Source organism: Ovis canadensis, chromosome 16 (assembly GCF_042477335.2).
Source record: "Ovis canadensis isolate MfBH-ARS-UI-01 breed Bighorn chromosome 16, ARS-UI_OviCan_v2, whole genome shotgun sequence".
Lineage (NCBI taxonomy): Eukaryota > Metazoa > Chordata > Mammalia > Artiodactyla > Bovidae > Ovis > Ovis canadensis.
In genome coordinates this window covers 27,816,291-27,840,713 of record NC_091260.1, presented here as the reverse complement: position 1 = coordinate 27,840,713, position 24,423 = coordinate 27,816,291, and the positions used below count along the sequence as shown (strand labels likewise).

Here is a 24,423-nt window from a genome sequence, read left to right as displayed (position 1 = left end):
ACAGTTGGAGTTCTGATTGTGGGGACACTCCAAGACCAGTGCTCAGAGCTTGTGGTGGATGTACATGCCTTCTGTTGGTGTGAGACATGGGAGCTGGAAGGGCAGGAAATTCAGGTGTAAACACAAGCAGCATGTAGGTAACTGAAGCCCTGAAAATACTTGAGACCACCCCCAGAGAGTATACAGAGAAGAGCTCTGAAATACCAAAATTTAAGGTTTGAGGGAAAAAAAGAAGAGTTGATAAAAAATTGATATGAAGCTCAGCATACTGGAATAAGAACGTTGCAAGGAAAAAATGGCTCATAGTGTGGGGCAATTCAGCTAAATAAGAACTGAAATTACCCATAGGATTTAGCAACAAAGGAGTCACTGGTGAGGTGGCCAGAATCAGCTTTCTTGGAATTGGGGGCACTCACAGAGCTTAGTTAAGGAGGGTTGAGGAGTGAGTGAGTGATGAAGAGTTGAACAGCAAGGGTAAATTTATTGTCTCATGAAGAGTTGCTTATAGAATTGTGGATGCACAAGGTTGGAAACAGACAACGTTCCAAGGGCTATGAAAGTGAAAGTGAAAGTCACTCAGTCATGTCCTACTCTTTGCAACCCCATGGACAGTCCATGGAATTCTCCAGATCAGGATACTGGAGTGGGTAGCTTTTCCCTTCTCCAGGGTATCTTCCCAACCCAGGGACCGAACCCAGGTCTTCCGCATTGCAGGCAGATTCTTTACCAGCTGAGCCACAAGGGAAGCCCAAGAATACTGGAGTGGGTAGCCTTTCCCTTCTCCAGGGGATCTTCCCAACCCAGGGATCGAACCCAGGTCTTCCACACTGCAGGTGGTTTCTTTACCAACTGAGCTATCAGGGAAGCCCAAGGGCTATAGCAATTGTTTATAGAATGAATGCAGGCATGAAGGTAGAAGCACAGAGCAATCAGAGAAGACTTTTCTGGATAGAAGGGGATGGCATATGTAAAGTCAGGGAGGCGAGAGAAGGTGTATGGCCTTATTCAGGGAATTCTCAGTAGTTCTGTTTTACACTAACCCTTCTTCATATGCCTTTCATTCCAGCCGGACTGGACTGTACCTAGACCCAGTTCAGGCTCCCTTGACCTCCACATCTTTGTTCACACTGCTCTCTTCATCCAGAACGCCTGCCCCCTGCTTCACCAAATGTCCAAGTTCTCCCCATCCCTTTTGCCCTAGCATGAACACCAAGGCCCCGGGAATCTTCCACAAATCTTCTCTTTACAGATGGGAGTAATTTCCCTCTGAGAATTCTCACAGCATTCTATTTGTATCTCTCCAGTGGCATTTCTAATGAAGCCTCCTAGTTACTCAAACCAAGATCCCTGAGGCCAAGGGTCACCTTTCTCTTAGGACCCATCTGGTGTTGCCCTCAGCACCTGACACAGAGCCTTGCAGTTTATAGGCCTTTGATTAATTCAGTGGTTCTCAAAGTGTGGTCTCAGGACCAGAAGTATCAGCAGGTCTGGGAACTTGTAAGAAATGCAGATTGTCTGGCCCCACCCCAGACCTACTGATTCAGAAACTCTGGAGGTGGGGCCGGCAATCTGTGCTTTAACAAGCCCTCAGATGAAACTGATGCTGCCCATGTTTGGGAACCCTGGAATTAGATGAAGATCTCTTTTTTTTTTTTTCCAGAATAGAAGTTTCCAACTGCAGTTTCATCATAAGCACTGCTCTTGACTTAGAGAACATAGCTTTAAACTCAAACCTGTTTATTATTTGCAAACCTCATTTTCATGCCCTCTGTTTCTAACACATCATTTATGCAAAAACTCTTTTATTGGCAAAAGCAATTTAAAATGGTGTTATTGTACCTTATAGGGGACTTCAGTGTTCCTGGCTCTAATAGCACCCAAAAATTAAACATCAAATGACTGGATTTTGAATTTACTGATGACTGAATACCCTACTCTCGTTTTCTTTCACTTTCTGCTGTGCTTTCCTCCTTCCTCTTCCCTTTCTCACTTTTTATTTTCAAATTTAAAACTGTCCTAGGTTATAGTTTTTTGAGAGTATGCACTTTGGAAAAAAGACACCATAAAAGTCTCAAACATTAGCAATAAAAATAAAAGATTTCCCAAGTTCAGATGGATTCGCCCAGAAAGTTTAGAATAAGTGGGGAAACACCCATTTTGCTCACATTCTGTTGACAGCTCCTCACTTCGAAGTCAGGATTTCAGTCAATGTGGAAAGACATCTTTCCTTGGCATTGAATTCATTTCAAACCATTCCAGGCAGACTTACTGCTCGGTGAATTTCAGCATTTACTTGCAGGTGTCAGCTTCCCACAGTGTAGAAAGCTGCTCTGAATTTCTGCCAAGAATTTTTTAAGCTTTGGTGTCACCTCAGCCCTAGGTGATGATCAGACAAGCTCTGGGCTATGCAAAGGTGTCACAAATGCTCAACAAAGATACCCCAAACCAGCAGTCATCCTTTAGGTAGCCGGTCCTTTGTTTAACATCTGAGCACTTTCTCATCAATTCTAACACATCCTATTCACTTGTGTATGCTATATAAGTATGTGTGTGTGTGTGTATATAGAGCACTCACAAGTGAATGTTTTATATATATATATATGAAAAGAAGGGTGAATGAGGAGAATTTCAATAGCACAGAGGTTTTTTGATTCACTGTAATGAATGCACAGATACAAAGGTCAGTCTTGATATAAATCTCATAATCCCTGTGTATAATAGCTGTGTGCTTTTAATACATAAAAAAGAGGAAATGAAAGCAAATATACCACCACAGCACACACATGCCACAGCACACACATGCACACTTTCTTTGTAAATACAACATACCAATGTGTGTAGACATTTCCCCATGTAGTGGGAATGATGTATATCAAGAATTGCATTTTATAATATATAAATACCAGTGAGATCACTCCCAAATCTCTTATATGTTTGGAGAAAGGCAAACATATAGGAAATTCAGGAAATAAATGGGAATTCAGAAAATAGATCTCTAAAGTCTCAAAGAAATAAAAATAAAACTTTCCTTTCCTATCAGTATCTTCATAGTTTTGGTGCATCTATTCCAAGGAAGTGTTGACTTTCAGTTGAACTTGAGTTTCAGGAAGTGTGGTCAGCATTCAAAGAGATACCAAAACCTTCAGGGTCTGCTGTATCTTTGCCATATCCGATTAGGTTAAGTTCACTGATCATTTGGTGGCCAAAGAAGTGAGAGCCCTAAAAATGATGAGAGAATATGGTTATCATTTCTTTCTGCTCCAGATATATCATGATTCATCTCTGAGAGATTCTGCTGAGAAATTAGGCTTATATATAGGATTTGACATTGCTTTCAGCGTCTTAAACTATTTGGGGCAAGTTTAACTGTTTTAAAAAAAAAGAGATGTCCCATTTTTAGTCTCAAAATGTTGACATCCAGATTATAGTGAATTATTTTTCACTCTGAAAAAAGACAAAGAAAGTCCTGTTTTTCTCCACATTAGCAGAGTGTGGGTTTTAAGAGAGGACTGTGATCTGTGGAGATTGTGGGGAGAAGGCTGTGTTTGGTTAATCTGATGTGCCCAGCTGGGGCGCCTGTCTTCTTTCCTGCCTCCAACTTGCTACTCTAGTTCCATCTGAATGTGTAACGTAGTGCAGCATTCCAAGGAACACTGTCAGCTCGGTGGGTGATGCTAATTTACAAACAAGCATGACACATGGGAGCCTTGGGGGCTGGGGAGAGAAAAGCCAGGGCACTTGGATGACAATTTATGTAAGAGGACCAGGAAGCCAGGACTCATTTTTGTTCCTGACAGTTTCCTGAGTGTCTTCTTGTTTTTGTTCAATCACTCAGTCGTGTCCAACTCTTTGCGACCCCATAGACTGCAGCACGCCAGGCTGAGTTATCAAGAAAACCAACTGTCATCTACAAGCCAGTTTTATTCAACTGGGGCACATTCTTCACTATATTCATCTCTTTATCTCACTCCCAGTTCTGGGCTCTTTCCCAGGGTCCTGCATCTTCAAGATTAGCATGGGGAAAGGAGGGGAACATCTTAGCTTTGTTCTTGGAGAGCAGTGCAAGTGGTCCTGACAAAGCTTAGGTTTAAAAAAGTTCCAGAGGGCCTACCCTGTTGGTTCGGTGGTTAAGAATTCACCTTGCAATGCAGAAGACGTGGATTCAATCCCTGGTCAGGGAACTAGGATCCCACTGCCATGGAGGAACTAAGCCCACACGCCACAGCTAGCCAGTCCATGTGCCGCAACAAAGATCCTGTGTGGTGCAGTGAAGACCCGGCATGCAACAACGAAGACTCAATACAGCCAAATAAGTTTTAAAAAGTGTTTCCCAGAGCCAACCAGCCATTTTGTTGTCCCTAATTCCATTCTGACCATATCCTAGCACTGCCCTAGTTGACAATTTACAGGCTATTTCCTTGTGGTCCTTCTCTAGCCTCTGGGACTCATACTGGCCAGTTCCACTCCAACAGGCTGTTTCTACACACTCTCTCTGTTGAATTGCACTATTTCCCCAAAATCCAACTCATTAAACTGGATTTGGTTTACAGGTTTGTTTCTTTGTTTCTCTACTTGTCATTGTACTAAAAATTTCAAGCCAGAACTGGTGAATTTAACAGCTGATAACCTTCTCCAAAAGCCTTTGTATTCAGATGCCTGGCTGTAAAAAGTGCTAGGGAAACTCTCTACAAGAAATGTTTGAAACCTCTTCCTGAGGCATAAAATGAGTGAACTGAGGTAAAACAAGGTCCTATGTAAAGGAAAAATAGTTAATCATAGCTATATTATTATTAATAATGTCTCTCCTCTATGCTAGGCACCAAGGTCATCAACCAAGCTAAATGTTTTAATAGATTATTTCATTTAGCTCTCACCTAGGGTAAGTATTATTCAACTGTATTTTACATATAGGGAAAATGAAGCTTAATGAGCTTAAGCGACATGTTCAAAGTCACAGGACTAGTAAGCAGTAAACTATAGAAAAGAAGCCAATTTTATTCCAAAGCACAGGCTCTTTCTCAGAAGGATACATTGCCCAGGTGAAGAACTGCCTCTAGGCAGTTTAACTCTAAGCAGTGGTTCTCAACTGTGGCTGTTTGCTTCACTTTCGCCCCCACCCCAGGAGCATGTGGCTGTATCTGGGGACATTTGCAGTTGCCACAATTGGTAGGGAAGTGCTGCTGGCATCTAGTGAGTAGAGGCCAGAGATGTTGCTGGATATCCTACAATGCTCAGGACAGCCCCCAACAATAAAGGATGATCTATTCCAAAAAGTCAACGATGATGAAGCTGGGAAACTTGGATTTGGAGGACAGTGGATTTTTAAGGCCAGTCCTTAAAAAACAGTTGTTTTGTCTGTACCTCATTCAACCTGTACATTCTATCCCATCACAGATGACAGCAGCCTTCTAAATCTAACTCCCTACCCCCTGGTTAGAAGACGGAAGAGAAGGTTCTTTGGGCTGTGCTGTCTCGTCTCAAGCTAGGCAGTTCCTCCCGGAAGCCACCACTGGGAAGACCTGAAAATATCACTGAACCTGAGGACCTCCAGACAGCTGAACCACAGTCATTGGCTTTTGACTATATTTTCTAAGCTTCCTTATTACTTTTATCCACCTCTCGCTGTCCTTTTAAATGATTTTACATTTGAAAGCAGCTGCTGTCAAGGAAAAAAAAAAAAAACAGATTCAAAAAGCAGTCTGTTTTTAAAAGGATTTTTAAAGCTGACATTGCACATGTCTGCTCCAAACCACACCATGACAGATGCAAGAATTATGATTTTTAAATTATTTAAAGAATTTTTAAGTGTATTATACAGAGAAAAATTATTTCATGTATAATAGTATATCTGTAGCTCTTGCTGATCTATGTAAACAACTGATCACATATGAGAGTCTTTAAACATAGAAATCTATTTAAAACTGCAAAACTGTTCAAAATCCAACCAATATTAGAAATAATATTATAATCAGATATATACCACCTCAACCTATTGCTTTCTCTGCACTCATTTATGTTTAGTCTTCCATTCTGTCAGACTAAGAGCTTCAACAGAAAAATGTCTTAATTTACAATGCAACAAAAACCGTATATGAAAAGTATTTAAATTTTGTAAATACACGATAATCCTGATACTTTCATACAGTGCATATGGGCAACTAATTTCCTTTCGATCCAATGGTGTCTTTTTCAGCTTCTTGGAGAATGAAGTAATCCAGTTAGGAAATGGTGTAGTAACATATACAATTACCCTCCAATGTAAAATTGAATATTATCACATTTTGTTCTAATTGAAATTGAAGCATGATGTCTGCATATCAGCATAGTGTTAAATCTTATAGGGCATGCTGGATTTAGCTCAGATCGTAAAAATACTTAACATTTTACATTGTTAATAAAATCTTTTTAGTTAAGCTAAGCTTGTCTCATTTTAGATAACTATGCAGATAAGACTTTTCCAACGTGTACTTGGTGTCTTGTCTTATGCTTAGAAACTTACAAGCAGGACACAATAAGCAATACTCTATTCTAGAAAGAAGGAAGCCACATGCTTTGTTTTTCTGCTCACAGCTTTGTTGTGCTCTTCCTCCACTAAACTTGTAACATGGTACAGATTTTGTTATATTTTCCCTTGTTCTTCCTTTGGCCCATTTCCCAGACAGAATTTCCCATGGGTTGAAAGATCAAGCCTTTGAACTTCTTTTCTTGTTTACTATAGTCTTAAAATTCCTAAGGTCAGACAAGAGGCCCAGAATCCAGCACAATAAAAGGATGAGCTATCCATGGTTTATCCAAGACACGAATTTAATACCAACCCTATAATTTCTCAGCATTTATGTGCACAGGCATTTATATATCTACCAACATTTTGACCTAAAAAACTAAATATACCCAAGTTTTTAGTAGCTTCAGTGAAGAAGGAGAGAGGTAGAGAAAAACTACTGGAATAATTATCATATTAGGTTGAATTATATGAAATTGCTGATATTTGACTGTTTTTGACCTAAAAATGGCAACTGCATATAGTTCAACCTAGTATCTGCTGTTGTGGAAATTATCCTTGGAATTGTCTTCTAGTTTTTTGATTGAAAGTGAAAGGATTGAAGAGTTGGAAGAGATCTCAAAAGACTATGCATGTCTCTATTTAGACCACACCAGCTGGCTATTGGCCTTATTCTTGGAGTCCAGAGATGTGTTCCAATGAGTTGGCAACTGATACATGGTTACAAGTATGACTAGCTTCATGTCAAGACATACCCCTGAAAGTTATACAAGAAAAATCACAATTTTCTAAATCAAATACTTATAAAATAGTTGTCAGAATATGCTATTGAAAGACTCCTAGGGTGACCGCTCCTTTGCAAAACAGGTAACCACTCCCAAATTTACATGGTCTGCAAGCCCCAATTTTCACACATCTGGTTTGATTCCCCCCTTTCCTGAATGTGGCTCATTTTCATCTTCTGAAGTTTAATTCACTTCAGGTCCATTGTTTTAGAAATTACGAAGGAACCTACTCTGGCATGCTCTCCTGCCATCTCTGCCCTCTCCCACCTTCTACCATATTGAACCGTTAGCTTCAATCTAGTTCCTACTAATCCATGTACAGTTATTAACAGATAAGCCCAGTCTTGGTGTTCAGCACCTTCTTCTAAATGCCTGACCTAAATCACTTCTGCTTGGTGAATTTGTGCTCACTCTCGCCTTAGTCTCAGTGTGAAAGTAACACCTTCCGTGCAATTGTCCTTTGTACAACTGAAGACTGTTAATAAATTCAGGTCTCACCTCCATGTCTGGGGAGGGCTATAGTCGCTATTCATGGAGATGGGGATTTGTCTAATTCCCCAGCTAGGCTTTCCATATCTAAGATAAATAAATTCAGCCACCTTATCTTTTATTCATAGTGCCTGTTTCCCAGCCTTGGATCAATTTTGTAGTTCCTGTGGACATACTCCAAGATTTATAGATCTTCTTTCACTATAGCAGGTCCTAAAATTAAATTTAGTGCTCAAAGTCCCTATAACCTACCCTGGCTCAGAGTTGCAATGGGTAATCACCATCCCCTATTAGGAATGCAGTGCATCTTGTTAGGAGCTGACCCCACTCCCCTGTTATCTACCAAAGGACTTTCTCAGGTGTAGTTCCATGAGATAACTGACTGTTTCCTGCTGGTAATTTGCTTTCAGATTAGCAATAACACTGAGCTGATCTCTAGGGATAAGGAGAGCCCATTGAACTCATTTTGTTTCATGTGCACATATGCTTGAAACAAAAAAGGATATAAAGTTTCTCTGGCACACAACCACCCATTTTACCACCCTATTTTTAATACCCTGTGTTGGTTTTTTGTTTTTTGGTTTTTTTAGATTACAGACAATGCATGTTATTTGTGGGAAATCTGAAAAAATACCACCAAATACATAGAAAATAAAAATCACTTGATTCCCACCACAATGACGTTGTTTAAAACCACATTTTCAGGCTTTGAATCAGTCATTGGCTGGGCCCAAAGGCACTTTTGGTTGAGGTGTGTGAAGAAAGGCCCGCAAGTAGGCGCCACTTTTAAAAATCAGTCCACTCCTGTTTCTTGCATGCGTCTAGGAACAGATTCAGTGCACACTTCTGATTGTGCCATTGTTCAAGTGTACAAGGAAGACTTTAAAAGTAGCACAGCCCCGATGCCTCCTCTAATGAAAGCTCTTGGGGGAATTCTAAAATCCTGCCAGATCATTTTGTTCCTCAGTGCGCCTCCAAGTTTGGATACTTACTGTTTGGCAATACTGCCACCTACTGGAATCTAAGCTTTATAACAGAGCATAAAAGCACCTAATTAATTTTAGACAGCCAGCAAATTGGCCAGATTAACAATGATCCCATGTGGGATTTCAGCCTCTGGAAGTCTCAAAATTGAAAGAATTAAGGATATCCATCCATAATAACTTCTCACCCACCTACACACATACCTTACCAATGTCTACCATTTCTTTGTGTTCTAGAACATCACCAAATGCAGAATGCTCAACTTTCAGGTAACTACAGAAAGAATGAGAAATGGTCCAGAATAAACCATTAATATTAAATATAAGCCAAGTTATAAACCCTAGAACATGAAAGAACTGAGTACATTACAAAGATGTCATTTCAAATCTATGAGAAAAGGTTGGTTTATTAAGTACATTATATTGGGAGAAATGGCTAGCCATTTGTTGAGGGATATATTAGATCAATACCTGAAAACTGTCATCAAAATAAATTCTAAGTGAAGTAAATATTTAAATGTTAAAGCACATAAACTGGCAGTATTGATGAATATGATGTAATTTTAGTGTATGTGGAGTGGTAGGAGGGGAGCTTTTCTAAGCATTATAATGAAGCAAGAAACGCCAAAGGAAAAGATGGATGGGTTTGACCAATTAAAAATGCAAAATTCCTATAAAGTAAAAAAAAATCAGATTAAGAGAAAGCAAAATTTTAAATATATGCAACAAAGAGTACAGATGTCTAATAAATATCAAGAGCTTAAATTCCACTACCTTTGGCAAGTTTTCATTATCTATAACTCCCTCCCCAGCCAAGTGTTCCCATTTTTTTCTTTTCCTTATTATACTTTTTTCCATTATTGCTTGTTTAATTGTCTGTCCCCACTAAACTGAAGTTCCAGAAGGCAGCGACCATGTCTATTTTGCTTATTCTTATATCCTCAGCACAGTGCTATACACAAAAGCAAATAGTGAAAACATATTTATGGAATGAGTGAATAATGAATGCATGAATAATGACATTTTATGACTCAAAGAGAATCAAACTTTCCAGTAGAAAATTGAGCCAAGCATACAAACTGGCAATGTACCATAAATTAAAATAATGCACTAATAATATGAAAATATTTGAATAGACTAGTAATCAAAAATGTAAGCTATTATGATATACTCTTTTTTAATGTATCAGAAAAGCAAGAATATAAAGAATGAATGTTTCCAGGGACAGCAAGGAAATCTGGAAGTGAACATCCTCTTATAGAGCAACATGTATGTAAACTGATTCCACCTTTCTGGAAAATAATTAGGCAATATATATTTCACCTATACCAAGTAATTCCACTGTAGGGAAATTATCCTGAAAAAGTTCAGAAAACAATGACCGAAGATGTAGTCATTTATTATTCAAAAAAAAATGCAAGAAAGAATACTTATTTGGAAGAATGGCAAAAATTGTAAATAAACCCACAAAATAAGATTGATTAAATATGGTATATCCTATCAGTGGAATACTGTACACCAATTAAGCACCATACATATATTTATGGAATTATACTGTTAAATGAAAACAGAGAAGAATATCTATAGCATCATCTCATTTAAAAAATATACTTACATATATATGTGCATTAAAGAGTCTGAAAAGATATTTGCTAAAATGTTAACAGCATTTATCTCTGGGAGGTGAGATCTGGAGCAACTATATATTTTTTTTTTTGCATATCTATAATTTCTGACTTTTTCACAATGAGCATGTAGTAACTGTATAATTTTTTCAGGGAATAAATAATAATGTTCACAATATATATTAAATTGAAAACATATTCTAAAACATTGTGTATAGTATGACACAATATTTGTAAAAAAAAGAAAATATATATAAATATATCTATGTATGTATATATATTGATATATATGCATAAAAAGCTAGAAGGACATACACTAAAATGTTAATAGTAGTTATTTATGGGTAGTGGGATTATGGGTGATAATTTTTTCTTTTCGCTTTTCTGTGTTTTCTAATTTTTCTACAATGAATATGTATTACTTGTGTAATAAAAACTAATAATTAAAGTTTAAAAAAAAAAGAATGAAAAAGTGAGAGACTTTGTGATTCATCACTTGCAACGATCCTACCCACCCCCTCACCCCACCCCCTTGACATGTTCCTGTCATCAAAATGTTGGCAGTGGAGACATGGAGAGGAAATAACAGGGGACCGTAACCTTTGAAGAGAAAAGAGAGAGATCGGCAGACAAAGTGCGGTGGGCAGGAAAGAGAGAAGAAGAAGAAAAGAACAGAAGCGAGAGTGGGGGGAATTAAGTGAAAGTGAGTTAAATAATTTTATTTTCTAATAAAAGGAGATGACACACATCTGAAGTTCTTCAAAAGGCAAACTATTGAGTTCAGCTAGTTGTCAAGGATTGTGCAGGATATCCTAGAGTTACAGACTTTTGTCTGAATATCAGACAGGCTGCAACAAAGTACCCCCACCTATGGCTAGCAGTTTCAAAACCTGTTTTCTAGAGATCCCAAATTTCAGGAAGACACTGGCCACTTAAATACTTTATTTCCCAGGCTCCCTTGGTTATGGGTGTGGCAGTACAACTGAATTTTGGCCAATAGCTTCTGAATGAAATTGTGCAGTTCTCTAGGCCAGAATACTGGAGTGGGTAGCCTTTCCCTTCTCCAGGGTGTCTTCCCAACCCAGGGATCAAACCCAGGTCTCCCACATTGCAGGCGGATTCTTTACCAGCTGAACCACAAGGGAAGCCCCAAAATACTGGAGTGGGTAGTCTATCATTTCTCCAGTGGATCTTCCTGACCCAGGAATTGAACTGGAATCTCCTGCATTGCAGGCGGATTCTTTAGCAACTGAGTTATCAGGGAAGCCAATTTAAATGTAACATTCCTAAGATAAGGGGCATGTCTCCCTTCCCACTAAGCTGTGAGGAAAGCATGAGGGTGGGAGCTGAAACAACTGTCTTGGATCCAGAGTTGGACACCACATGATAATGACAGAAGAGCTTTAGCAGAGATTACCTATCTCACACTGTTATTTGCTTAACTAATTAATTAATTTCTATCTCATTGAAGGCATTAATAATGGGAATCTTTGCCTAGAAGAACTTGCTCACTAAATTAGTTATCTTCTGTAAGCCTCAGTTTCCTGAGAGTGAAATAGAAATAATATATCAGTATTACAAAAGCTTCAACCAAATAACTGTCCAATTATTTTCTTAGAATTAAAGCTCTTTTATGAGAAAAGTCAAACCAAACAAACATTGCATGATACTGTGTTGCAGAACAGCAAAGGGAAATCTTTTAAATAAATACTGCTTTTCAGCCAAATGGTCAATTGATTTCCATTTGCAAAAAAATTAAACTTCACTCTTACCTCATTCCAAGTTGATTATTGATATAAAAGTAAAGGACTCTAACAACTTGGAGGGGTGGGATGCAGAGGGAAATAGGAGGGAGGTTCAGGAGGGAGGAGACATATGTAAACTTATGTCTGATTCATGTTGATGTTTGTCAGAAAACAACAAAATCCTATAAAGCAATTATCCTTCAATTAAAAAATAAATTAATTTTAAAAAAACAGGGGGCAGTCCTAAGATGGCAGAGGAATAGGACGGGGAGACCACTTTCTCCCCCACAAATTCATCAAAAGAACATTTCAACGCTGAGTAAATTCCACAAAACAACTTCTGAATGCCAGCAGAGGACATCAGGCACCCAGAAAAGCAGCTCATTGTCTTCAAAAACAGGTAGGAAAAAATATAAAAGAGAAGAAAAGAGACAAAAGAGGTAGGGAGGGAGCTCCATCCTGGGAAGGAAGTCTTAAAAAGAGAGAAGTTTCCAAACACCAGGAAACACTCCCACTGCCGAGTCTGTGGCAAGGCTTGGAAGCACAGAGGGCAACATAACAGGGAGGAAAAATAAATAATTAAAGCCCACAGATTACGAGCCAAACGATAACTCCCCCAGCAGAGAAGCAGCGCAGATGCCTGCATCCGCCACTAGCAAGCGGGGGGCTGCATTGATTTTTAAAGATCGGGCCTAAAGGCCCCAAGGGTAACCAGAGCAAACTAACTTGGGCTAGCATACCAGACCGTGGGATAGCTACTGCACGAAAAGTTCTACCATAAGACACCCCCAGGACCTCACACAGAACAAAGGACAGAACAGAATTAGCCGGCTGCAGACCATCCCCCTCCAGTGACAGGCAGCCAGAGCCGGAAGGGCTGGAAGGGCCGGAAGGGGGCAATAGCAGCCCCAGAGAGACATTAACTACCAAACTGCAAACAGGCTTCTTTGCTAACTAAGACTTCTTGGGGTTCTGGACAGTCATCATCTGCCTGAGAAGGTGAGCCAGTTGTACACCCAGAAAACTGAGCAGCAGGGATGGGAGAGGCGATAAGTCGCAGCAACAGTGCTCGCCAAACACCTGAGCTACTCGGACCTGGGAAGGGCACAAAATGCAGGCCCAACTGAGTCTGTGCCTCTGAAGACTACCTGAGTGCCTGAGCCTGAGCGGCTTAGACCTGGGAGGCGCATGCAGCCCAGGGCCGGCCTCAGACGGTTCCCAGCGGAGCAACCTAGAGCCTGAGCTGTGTGCACCGTGAGCAAGGGCAGGCTCAACGGAGCTGAGACACTGCGAGCACTTGCCAGTGTTATTTGTTTGCAGCATCCCTCCCTCCCCACAGCGCGACTGAACAAGTGAGCTTAAAAAAAGTGTCCCCCACCACCCCCTTGTGTCAGGGCAGAAATCAGACACTGATGAGACCAGCAAACAGAAGCTAAAACAGAGGGGACTGCCTTGGAAATGACAGGTGCAATAGATTAAAACCCTGTAGTTAGTACCGACTACATAGGAAGGGGCCTATAGAGCTTGGGAAATATAAGCCGGACCAAGGAACTATCCGAAAATGAACTGACCCCACACTGCCCACAACAACACCAGAGAAAGTCCTAGATATATCTTTACTATTTTTAAGAAAATTCTTTTGTTTGTTTGTTTGTTTTTTCTTCTTTTCTTTTTCTTCTTTTTTTTTAACATTTTTAAATTTTTAAGTCCTCTATTTCTCCTTTAATTTTCATTTTTATAACCTACTATTACTTTTCCAAAAAAGACCCTATTTTGAAAGCAAACTTCATATATATATATTTTTTAAATAATTCTTGTGACTTTGTTTTTTTTTCTTCTTCTCCTTTTCTTTAATATTGTATTTTTGAATATCCAACCTCTACTCTAGACTTTTAATCTTTGCTTTTTGGTATTAGTTATAAATTTTATACCTTCAAAAACCCAATCTTCAGTACCCATTTTTACTTGGGAGTGAGATTCCTGGTTTGACTGCTCTCTCCTCCTTTGGACTCTCCTTTCTCTCCACCAGGTCGCCTCTGTCTCCTCCCTCCCCCCTTCTCTTCTCTAACCAACTCTATGAATCTCTGTGTGTTCCAGACGATGGAGAACACTTAGGGAACTGATTACTGGCTGGATCTGTCTCTCTCTTTTTCATTCCCCTCTTTTATCCTCCTGGCCACCTCTGTCTCCTTCCTCCCTCTCCTCTTCTCTATATAACTCCGTGAACATCTCTGAGTGGTCCAAACTGTGGAGCACACATAAGGAAGTGATTACTGGCTAGCTTGCTCTCCTCTTTTGATTCCACCTCATCTCATTCAGGTCACCTCTAACTCCCCCCTCCCTCTTCTTTTTCCACGTAACTCTGTGAAACTCTCTGGGTGTCGCTCAATGTGGAGAAACTTTTCATCTTTAACCTACGTGTTTTATCAACAGTGCAGTATAGAAGGAGAACTCTTGAGACTACTCTAAAAATAAAACTGAAAACCAGCAGCAGGAGGCTTAAGTCCAAATCCTGAGAACATCAGAGAACTCCTGACTCCAGGGAATATTAATCGATAGGAGCTCATCAAACACCTCCATACCTACACTGAAACAAAGCACCACCCAAGGGCCAACAAGTTCCAGAGCAAGACATACCATGCAAATTCTCCAGCAACACAGGAATACAGCCCTGAGCTTCAATATACAGGTAGCTCACAGTTACTCCAAAACCATTGACATCTCATAACCCATTACTGGACACTTCATTGCACTCCAGAGAGAAGAAATCCAGCTCCACCCACCAGAACACAGACACAAGCTTCCCTAACCAAGAAACATTGACAAACCACTGATACAACCCCACCCACAGTGAGGAAACTCCATAATAAAGAGAACTCCACAAACTGCCAGAATACAGAAAGGCCACCCCAAACGCAGCAATATAAACAAGATGAAGAGACAGAGGAATACCCAGCTGGTAAAGGAACAGGATAAATGCCCACCAAACCAAACAAAAGAGGAAGAGATAGGGAATCTACCTGATAAAGAATTCCGAATAATGATAGTGAAAATGATCCAAAATCTTGAAATCAAAATGGAATCACAGATAAATAGCCTGGAGACAAGGATTGAGAAGATGCAAGAAAGGTTTAACAAGGACCTAGAAGAAATAAAAAAGAGTCAATATATAATGAATAATGCAATAAATGAGATCAGAAACACTCTGGAGGCAACAAATAGTAGAATAATGGAGGCAGAAGATAGGATTAGTGAAATAGAAGATAGAATGGTAGAAATAAGTGAATCAGAGAGGAAAAAAGAAAAACGAATTAAAAGAAATGGGGACAATCTCAGAGACCTCCAGAACAATATGAAATGCTTCAACATTCGAATTATAGGAGTCCCAGAAGAAGAAGACAAAAAGAAAGACCATGAGAAAATACTTGAGGGGATAACAGTTGAAAATTCCCTAAAATGGGGAAGGAAATAATCACCCAAGTCCAAGAAACCCAAAGAGTCCCAAACAGGATAAACCCGAGGAGAAACACCCCAAGACACATATTAATCAAATTAACAAAGATCAAACACAAAGAACAAATATTAAAAGCAGCAAGGGAAAAACAACAACACACAAGGGGATTCCCATAAGGATAACTGCAGATCTTTCAATAGAAACTCTTCAGGCCAGGAGGGAATGGCAAGACATACTTAAAGTGATGAAAGAAAATAACCTACAGCCCAGATTACTGTACCCAGCAAGGATCTCATTCAAATATGAAAGAGAAATCAAAAGCTTTACAGACAATCAAAAGCTGAGAGAATTCAGAACCACCAAACCAGCTCTCCAACAAATGCTAAAGGATATTCTCTAGACAGGAAACACAAAAAGGGTGTATAAACCCAAGCCCAAAACAAAGTAAATGGCAAAGGGATCATACTTATCAATAATTACCTTAAACATAAATGGGTTGATTGCCCCAACCAAAAGACAAAGACTGGCTAAATGGATACAAAAACAAGACCCCTATATATGTTGTCTACAAGAGACCCACTTCAAAACAAGGGACACATACAGACTGAAAGTGAAGGCCTGGAAAAAGATATTCCATGCAAATAGAGACCAAAAGAAAGCAGGAGTAGCAACACTCATATCAGATGAAATAGACATTAAAACAAAGGCTGTGAAAAGAGACAAAGAAGGCCACTACATAATGATCAAAGGATCAATCCAAGAAGAAGATATAATAATTATAAATATATATGCACCCAACATAGGAGCACCACAATATGTAAGACAAATGCTAACAAGTATGAAAGGAGAAATTAACAATAACACCATAATATGGAAGACTTTAATACCTATGGATAGATCAACTAAACAGAAAATTAACAAAGAAACACAAACTTTAAAAGATACAATAGACCAGTTAGACCTAATTGATATCTATAGGACATTTCACCCCAAAACAATGAATTTCATCTTTTTCTCAACGGCACACGGAACCTTGTCCAGGATAGATCACATCCTGGGCTCTAAATCTAGTCTTGAAATATTTTAAAAAAGTTGAAATCATTCCAAGCATCTTTTCTGACCATAATGCAGAAAGATTAGATCTCAATTACAGGAGAAAAACTATTAAAAATTCCAACATATGGAGGCTGAACAACACACTTCTGAATAATCAACAAATCACAGAAGAAATCAAAAAAGAAATCAAAATATGCACAGAAACGAATGAAAATGAAAACACAACAACCCAAAACCTGTGGGACACTATAAAAGCAGTGTTAAGGGGAAAGTTCATAGCAATACAGGCATACCTCAGGAAACAAGAAAAAAGTCAAATAAATAACCTAACTCTACACCTAAAGCAACTAGAAAAGGAAGAAATGGAGAACCCTAGGATTAGTAGAAGGAAAGAAATCTTAAAAATTAAGGCAGAAATAAATGCAAAAGAAACAAAAGAGACTATAGCAAAAATCAACAAAGCCAAAAGCTGGTTCTTTGAAAGGATAAATAAAATTGACAAACCATTAGCCAGATTCATCAAGAAACAAAGGGAGAAAAATCAATTCAATAAACTTAGAAATGAAAATGGAGAGATCATAACAGACAACCCAGAAATACAAAGGAACATAAGAGACTACTATCAGCAATTATATGCCAATAAAATGGACAACGTGGAAGAAATGGACACATTCTTAGAAAGGTGCAACTTTCCAAAACTGAACCAGGGAGAAATAGAAAATCTTAACAGACCCATCACAAGCACGGAAATTGAAACTGTAATCAGAAATCTTCCAGCAAACAAAAGCCCAGGTCCAGATGGCTTCACAGCTGAATTCTACCAAAAATTTCGAGAAGAGCTAACACCTATCCTACTCAAACTCTTCCAGAAAATTGCAGAGGAAGGTAAGCTTCCAAACTCATTCTGTGAGGCCACCATCACCCTAATACCAAAACCTGACAAAGATGCCACAAAAAAAGAAAACTACAGGCCAATATCACTGATGAACATAGATGCAAAAATCCTTGACAAAATTCTAGCAATCAGAATCCAACAACACATTAAAAAGATCATACACCATGACCAAGTGGGCTTCATCCCAGGGATGCAAGTATTCTTCAATATCCACAAATCAATCAATGTAATTCACCACATTAACAAATTGAAAAATAAAAGCCATATGATTATCTCAATAGATGCAGAGAAGGCCTTTGACAAAATTCAACATCCATTTATGATAAAAGCTCTCCAGAAAGCAGGAATAGAAGGAACATACCTCAACATATTAAAAGCTATATATGACAAACCCACAGCAAACATTATCCTCAATGGTGAAAAATTAAAAGCATTTCCCCTAAAGTCAGGAACAAGACAAGGGTGCCCACTTTCACCACTACTATTCAACATAGTTCTGGAAGTCTTGGCCACAGCAATCAGAGCAGAAAAAGAAATAAAAGGAATCCAAATTGGAAAAGAAGAAGTAAAACTTTCACTGTTTGCAGATGACATGATCCTCTACATAGAAAACCCTAAAGACGCCACCAGAAAATATCTAGAGCTAATCAGTGAATATAGTAAAGTTGCAGGATATAAAATCAACACACAGAAATCCCTCGCATTCCTATACACTAATAATGAGAAAGTAGAAAAAGAAATTAAGGAAACAATTCCATTCACCATTGCAATGAAAAGAATAAAATATTTAGGAATATATCTACCTAAAGAAACTAAAGACCTATATATAGAAAACTATAAAACACTGGTTAAAGAAATCAAAAAGGACACTAATAGATGGAGAAATATACCATGCGCATGGATTGGAAGAATCAATATAATGAAAATGAGTATACTACCTAAAGCAATCTACAGATTCAATGCAATCCCTATCAAGCTACCAGGGGTATTTTTCACAGAGCTAGAACAAATAATTTCACAATTTGTATGGAAATACAAAAAACCTTGAATAGCCAAAGCAATCTTGACAAAGAAGAATGGACCTGGAGGAATCAACCTGCCTGACTTCAGGCTCTACTTCAAAGCCACAGTCATCAAGACAGTATGGTACTGGCACAAAGACAGAAATATAGATCAATGGAACAAAATAGAAAGCCCAGAGATAAATCCACACACCTATGGACACCTTATCTTTGACAAGGAGGCAAGAATATACAATGGATTAAAGACAATCTCTTTAACAAGTGGTGCTGGGAAAACTTGTCAGTTCAGCTCAGTTCAGTTCAGTCGCTCAGTCGTGTCTGACTCTTTGCAACCCACGAATCACAGCACGCCAGGCCTCCCTGTCCATCACCAACTCCCAGAGTTCACTCAGACTCACGTCCATCGAGTCAGTGATGCCATCCAGCCATCTCATCCTCTGTCGTCCCCTTCTCCTTGTAAAAGAATGAAACTAGAACACTTTCTAACACTGTACAAAAAAATAAAGTCAAAATGGATTAAAGATCTAAACATAAGACCAGAAACTATAAAACTCCTAGTGAAGAACATAGGCAAAACACTCTCCGACATAAATCACAGTAGGATCCTCTATGACGCACCTCCCAGAATATTGGAAATAAAAGCAAAAATAAACAAATGGGATCTAATTAAAATTAAAAGCTTCTGCACAAGAAAGGAAACTATAAGCAAGGTGAAAAGACAGCCTTCAGAATGGGAGAAAATAATAGCAAATGAAGCAACTGACAAACAACTAAACTCAAAAATATACAAGCAACTCATGCAGCTCAATTCCAGAAAAATAAATGACCCAATCAAAAAATGGCCCAAAGAACTAAATAGACATTTCTCCAAAGAAGACATATGGATGGCTAACAAACACATGAAAAGATACTCAACATCACTCATTATCAGAGAAATGCAAATCAAGACCACAGTGAGGTACCATTTCACACCAGTCAGAATGGCTGTGATCCAAAAGTCTACAAGCAATAAATGCTGGAGAGGGTATGGAGAAAAGGGAACCCTCTTACACTGTTGGTGGGAATGCAAACTAGTACAGCCACTATGGAGAACAGTGTGGAGATTCCTTAAAAAACTGGAAATAGAACTGCCTTATGACCGAGCAATCCCACTGCTGGGCATACACACCAAGGAAACCAGAATTGAAAGAGACACGTGTACCCCAATGTTCATCGCAGCGCTGTTTATAATAGCCAGGACATGGAAGCAACCTAGATGTCCATCAGCACATGAATGGACAAGAAAGCTGTAGTATATATACACAATGGAGTATTCAGTTCAGTTCAGTCGCTCAGTCATGTCCTACTCTTTGCGACCCCGTGAATTGCAGCACGCCAGGCCTCCCTGTCCATCACCAACTCCTGGAGTTCACTCAGACTCACGTCCATCGAGTCAGTGATGCCACCCAGCCATCTCATCCTCTGTCATCCCCTTCTCCTCCTGCCCCCAAATCCCTCCCAGCATCACAGTCTTTTTCAATGAGTCAACTCTTTGCATGAGGTGGCCTAAGTACTGGAGTTTCAGCATCAGCATCATTCCCTCCAAAGAAATCCCAGGGCTGATCTCCTTCAGAATGGACTGGTTGGATCTCCTTGCAGTCCAAGGGACTCTCAAGAGTCTTCTCCAACACCATAGTTCAAAAGCATCAATTCTTCGGCACTCAGCTTTCTTCACAGTCCAACTCACATCCATACATGACTACTGAAAAAACCATAGACCTGACTAGCGGACCTTAGTTGGCAAAGTAATGTCTCTGCTTTTGAATATGCTATCTAGGTTGGTCATAACTTTTCTTCCAAGGAGCAAGCGTCTTTTAATTTCATGGCTGCAATCACCTTGTGCAGTGATTTTGGAGCCCAAAAACATAGTCTGACACTGTTTCCACTGTTTCCCCATCTATTTCCCATGAAGTGATGGGACTGGATGCCATGATCTTCCTTTTCTGAATGTTGAGCTTTAAGCCAACCTTTTCACTCTCCTCTTTCACTTTCATCAAGAGGCTTTTTAGCTCCTCTTCACTTTCTGCCATAAAGGTGGTGTCATCGGCATATCTGAGGTTATTGATATTTCTCCCAGCAATCTTGATTCCAGCTTGTGTTTCTTCCAGTCCAGCGTTTCTCATGATGTACTCTGCATATAAGTTAAATAAGCAGGGTGACAATATACAGCCTTGACGTACTTTTTTGCCTATTTGGAACCAGTCTGTTGTTCCATGTCCAGTTCTAACTGTTGCTTCCTGACCTGCATACAGATTTCTCAAGAGGCAGGTCAGGTGGTCTGGTATTCCCATCTCTTTCAGAATTTTCCACAATTTATTGTGATCCACACAGTCAAAGGCTTAGGCATAGTCAATAAAGCAGAAATAGATGTTTTTCTGGAATTCTCTTGCTTTTTCCATGATTCAGCAGATGTTCACAATTTGATCTCTGGTTCCTCTTCCTTTTCTAAAACCACCTTGAACATCAGGAAGTTCATGGTTCATGTATTGCTGAAGCCTGGCTTGGAGAATTTTGAGCATTACTTTACTAGCATATGAGATGAGTGCAATTGTGCGGTAGTTTGAGCATTCTTTGGCATTGCCTTTCTTTGGGATTGGACTGAAAACTGACCTTTTCCAGTCCTGTGGCCACTACTGAGTTTTCCAAATTTGTTGGCATACTGAGTGCAACACTTTCACAGCATCATCTTTCAAGATTTGAAATAGCTCAACTGGATTCCATCACCTCCACTAGCTTTGTTCGTAGTGATGCTTTCTAAGGCCCACTTGACTTCACATTCCAGGATGTCTGGCTCTAGATTAGTGATCACATCATCATGATTATCCAGGTCGTGAAGATCTTTTTTGTACAGTTCTGTGTATTCTTGCCACCTCTTCTTAATATCTTCTGCTTCTGTTAGGTCCATAGCATTTCTATCCTTTATCAAGCCCATCTTTGCATGAAATGTTCCCTTGGAATCTCTAATTTTCTTGAAGAGATCTCTCTAGTCTTTCCCATTCTGTTGCTTTCCTCTATTTCTTTGCATTGATTGCTGAAGAAGGCTTTCTTATCTCTTCTTGCTATTCTTTGGAACTCTGCATTCAAATGCTTATATCTTTCCTTTTCTCCTTTGCTTTTCGCTTCTCTTCTTTTCACAACTATTTGTAAGGCCTCCCCAAACAGCCATTTTGCTTTTTTGCATTTCCTTTCCATGGGGATGGTCTTGATCCCTGTCTCCTGTACAACGTCATGAACCTCATTCCATAGTTCATCAGGCACTCTATCTATCAGATCTAGTCCCTTAAATCTATTTCTCACTTCCACTGTATAATCATAAGGGATTTGATTTACATCATACCTGAATGGTCTAGTGGTTTTCCCTACTTTCTTCAAATTCAATCTGAATTTGGTAATAATGAGTTCATGATCTGAGCCACAGTCAGCTCCTGGTCTTGTTTTTGTTGACCGTATAGAGCTTCTCCATCTTTGGCTGCAAAAAATATAATCAATCTGTTTTTGGTGTTGACCATCTGGTGATGTCCATGTGTAGCGTCTTCTCTTGTGTTGTTGGAAAAGGGTGTTTGCTATGACTAGTGCATTTTCTTGACAAAACTCTATTAGTCTTTGCCCTGCTTCAGGCCAAATTTGCCTGTTACTCCAGGTGTTTCTTGACTTCCTACTTTTGCATTCCTGACCCCTATAATGAAAAGGACATCTTTTTTGGGTGTTAGTTCTACAAGGTCTTGTAGGTCTTCATAGAACCATTCAACTTCAGCTTCTTCAGCATTACTGATTGGGGCATAGACTTGGATTACCATGATATTGAATGGTTTGCCTTGGAAACGAACAGAGATCAGTCTGTCATTTTTGAGATTGCATCCAAGTACTGCATTTCGGACTCTTTCGTTGACCATGATGGCTACTCCATTTCTTCTGAGGGATTCCTGCCCACAGTAGTAAATATAATGGTCATCTGAGTTAAATTCACCCATTCCAGTCCATTTTAGTTCACTGATTCCTAGAATGTCGATGTTCACTCTTGCCATCTCTTGTTTGACCACTTCCAATTTGCCTTGATTCACAGACCTGACATTCCAGGTTCCTATGCAATATTGCTCTTTACAGCATCAGACCTTGCTTCTATCACCAGTCACATCCACAGCTGGGTATTGTTTTTTCTATGGCTCCATCCCTTCATTCTTTCTGGAGTTATTTATCCACTGATCTCCAGTAGCATATTGGGCACCTACTGACCTGGGGAGTTCCTCTTTCAGTATCCTATCACTTTGCCTTTTCATACTGTTCATGGGGTTCTCAAGGCAAGAATACTGAAGTGGTTTGCCATTCCCTTCTCCAGTGGACCACATTTTCTCAGACCTCTCCACCATGACCTGCCCATCTTGGGTTGCCCCACGGGCATGGCTTAGTTTCAGTGAGTTAGACAAGGCTCTGGTCCTAGTGTGATTAAATTGACTAGTTTTCTGTGATTATGGTTTCAGTGTGTCTGCCCTCTGATGCCCTCTTGCAACACCTACCATCTTACTTCGGTTTCTCTTACCTTGGGCATGGGGTATCTCTTCACGGCTGCTCCAGCAAAGCGCAGCCGCTGCTCCTTACCTTGGATGAGGGGTATCTCCTCACCGCCACTGTTCCTGACCTTCAATGTGGGATGGCTCCTCTAGGCCCTCCTGTGCCCACACAGCCACTGCTCCTTGGACGTGGGGTTGCTCCTCCCGGCCGCTGCCCCTGGCCTTGGACACGGGGTAGCTCCTCTTGGCCGTTCCTGTGCCGTCGCAGCCTGGCACTCTCGGCTGCTGCCTCTGACCTCGGACGTGGGGTAACTCCTCTTGGCCGCCGCCCTTCAGGCATAGGTTCCTCCTGGCTTCTGCCCCTGACCTCGGACATGGGGTAGCTCCTCTCCACCACGCTTAGTGCGCCGGTTGCAGCCCTCAGCTGTTAAAAAGAATACATGTGAATCAGTTCTAATGAGGTGGATGAAACTGGAGCTGATTATACAGAGTGAAGTAAGCCAGAGAGAAAAACACCAATACAGTATACTAACACATATAAATATGGAATTTAGAAAGATGGTAACAATAACTGTGTATGCGAGACAGCAGAAGAGACACAGATGTATAGAACAGACTTTTGGACTCTGTGGGCGAGGGAGATAGTGGGATGATCTGGGAGAATGGCATTGAAACATGTATAATATCATGTAAGAAATGAATCGCCAGTCTAGGTTTGATGCAGGATACAGGATGCTTGGGGCTGGTGCACTGGGATGACCCAGAGAGATGGTATGGGGAGGGTGGTGGGAGGGGGGTTCAGGATTGGGAACTCATGTACACCCATGGCAGATCCATGTTGATGTACAGCAAAACCAATACAGTATTGTAAAGTAAAATAAAAATAGTAAATAAATAAATTTTAATATAAAAAAACAGTAAAGCTTCCAGAATATAGGATAATATCTTCATGCCCACAGAGTTGTGAAACAGTTCCTAACAAAATGCAAACTATGTTGGAAAACTGTTTCACATTATCTGCTATTGTGGAACATACGTGTACTCTATGATCCAATAGTTTCACTCCTAGGAGGGACTCAAGAGAAATATATGTGTCTGTATTCAAAGATGGTTAAAAGAATATCCATAGTGGCATTGTCTATAATAGCCAAAACCCATAAACAATTCAGCAAAAGAATTGATCAACAAAAGAATAGAAAAATGAATTGTATTACACTGATACAATTGAATACTATACAGCAAAAAAAGAAATGACCTTCATCACAGCTATTCATAAGTAGATGAAAGAATAAAACCACTGTAGTGCTGAATGACGGAGAA

At 39.7% G+C, this 24,423-nt stretch overlaps 1 protein-coding gene across 1 annotated transcript in view; it reads left to right on the top strand.

Annotated features, from left to right (window-relative positions):
* The window catches only part of RGS7BP (regulator of G protein signaling 7 binding protein), a 105,895-nt gene extending 98,485 nt beyond the window's left edge, over positions 1 to 7,410 (top strand). The window contains exon 6 of the mRNA XM_069556326.1: positions 5,395 to 7,410. Coding sequence (XP_069412427.1) covers positions 5,395 to 5,486 — 92 coding nt within the window. The 3' untranslated portion in view covers positions 5,487 to 7,410. The remainder of the gene's footprint in view (positions 1 to 5,394) is intronic.
* Positions 7,411 to 24,423: the final 17,013 nt, after the last annotated feature.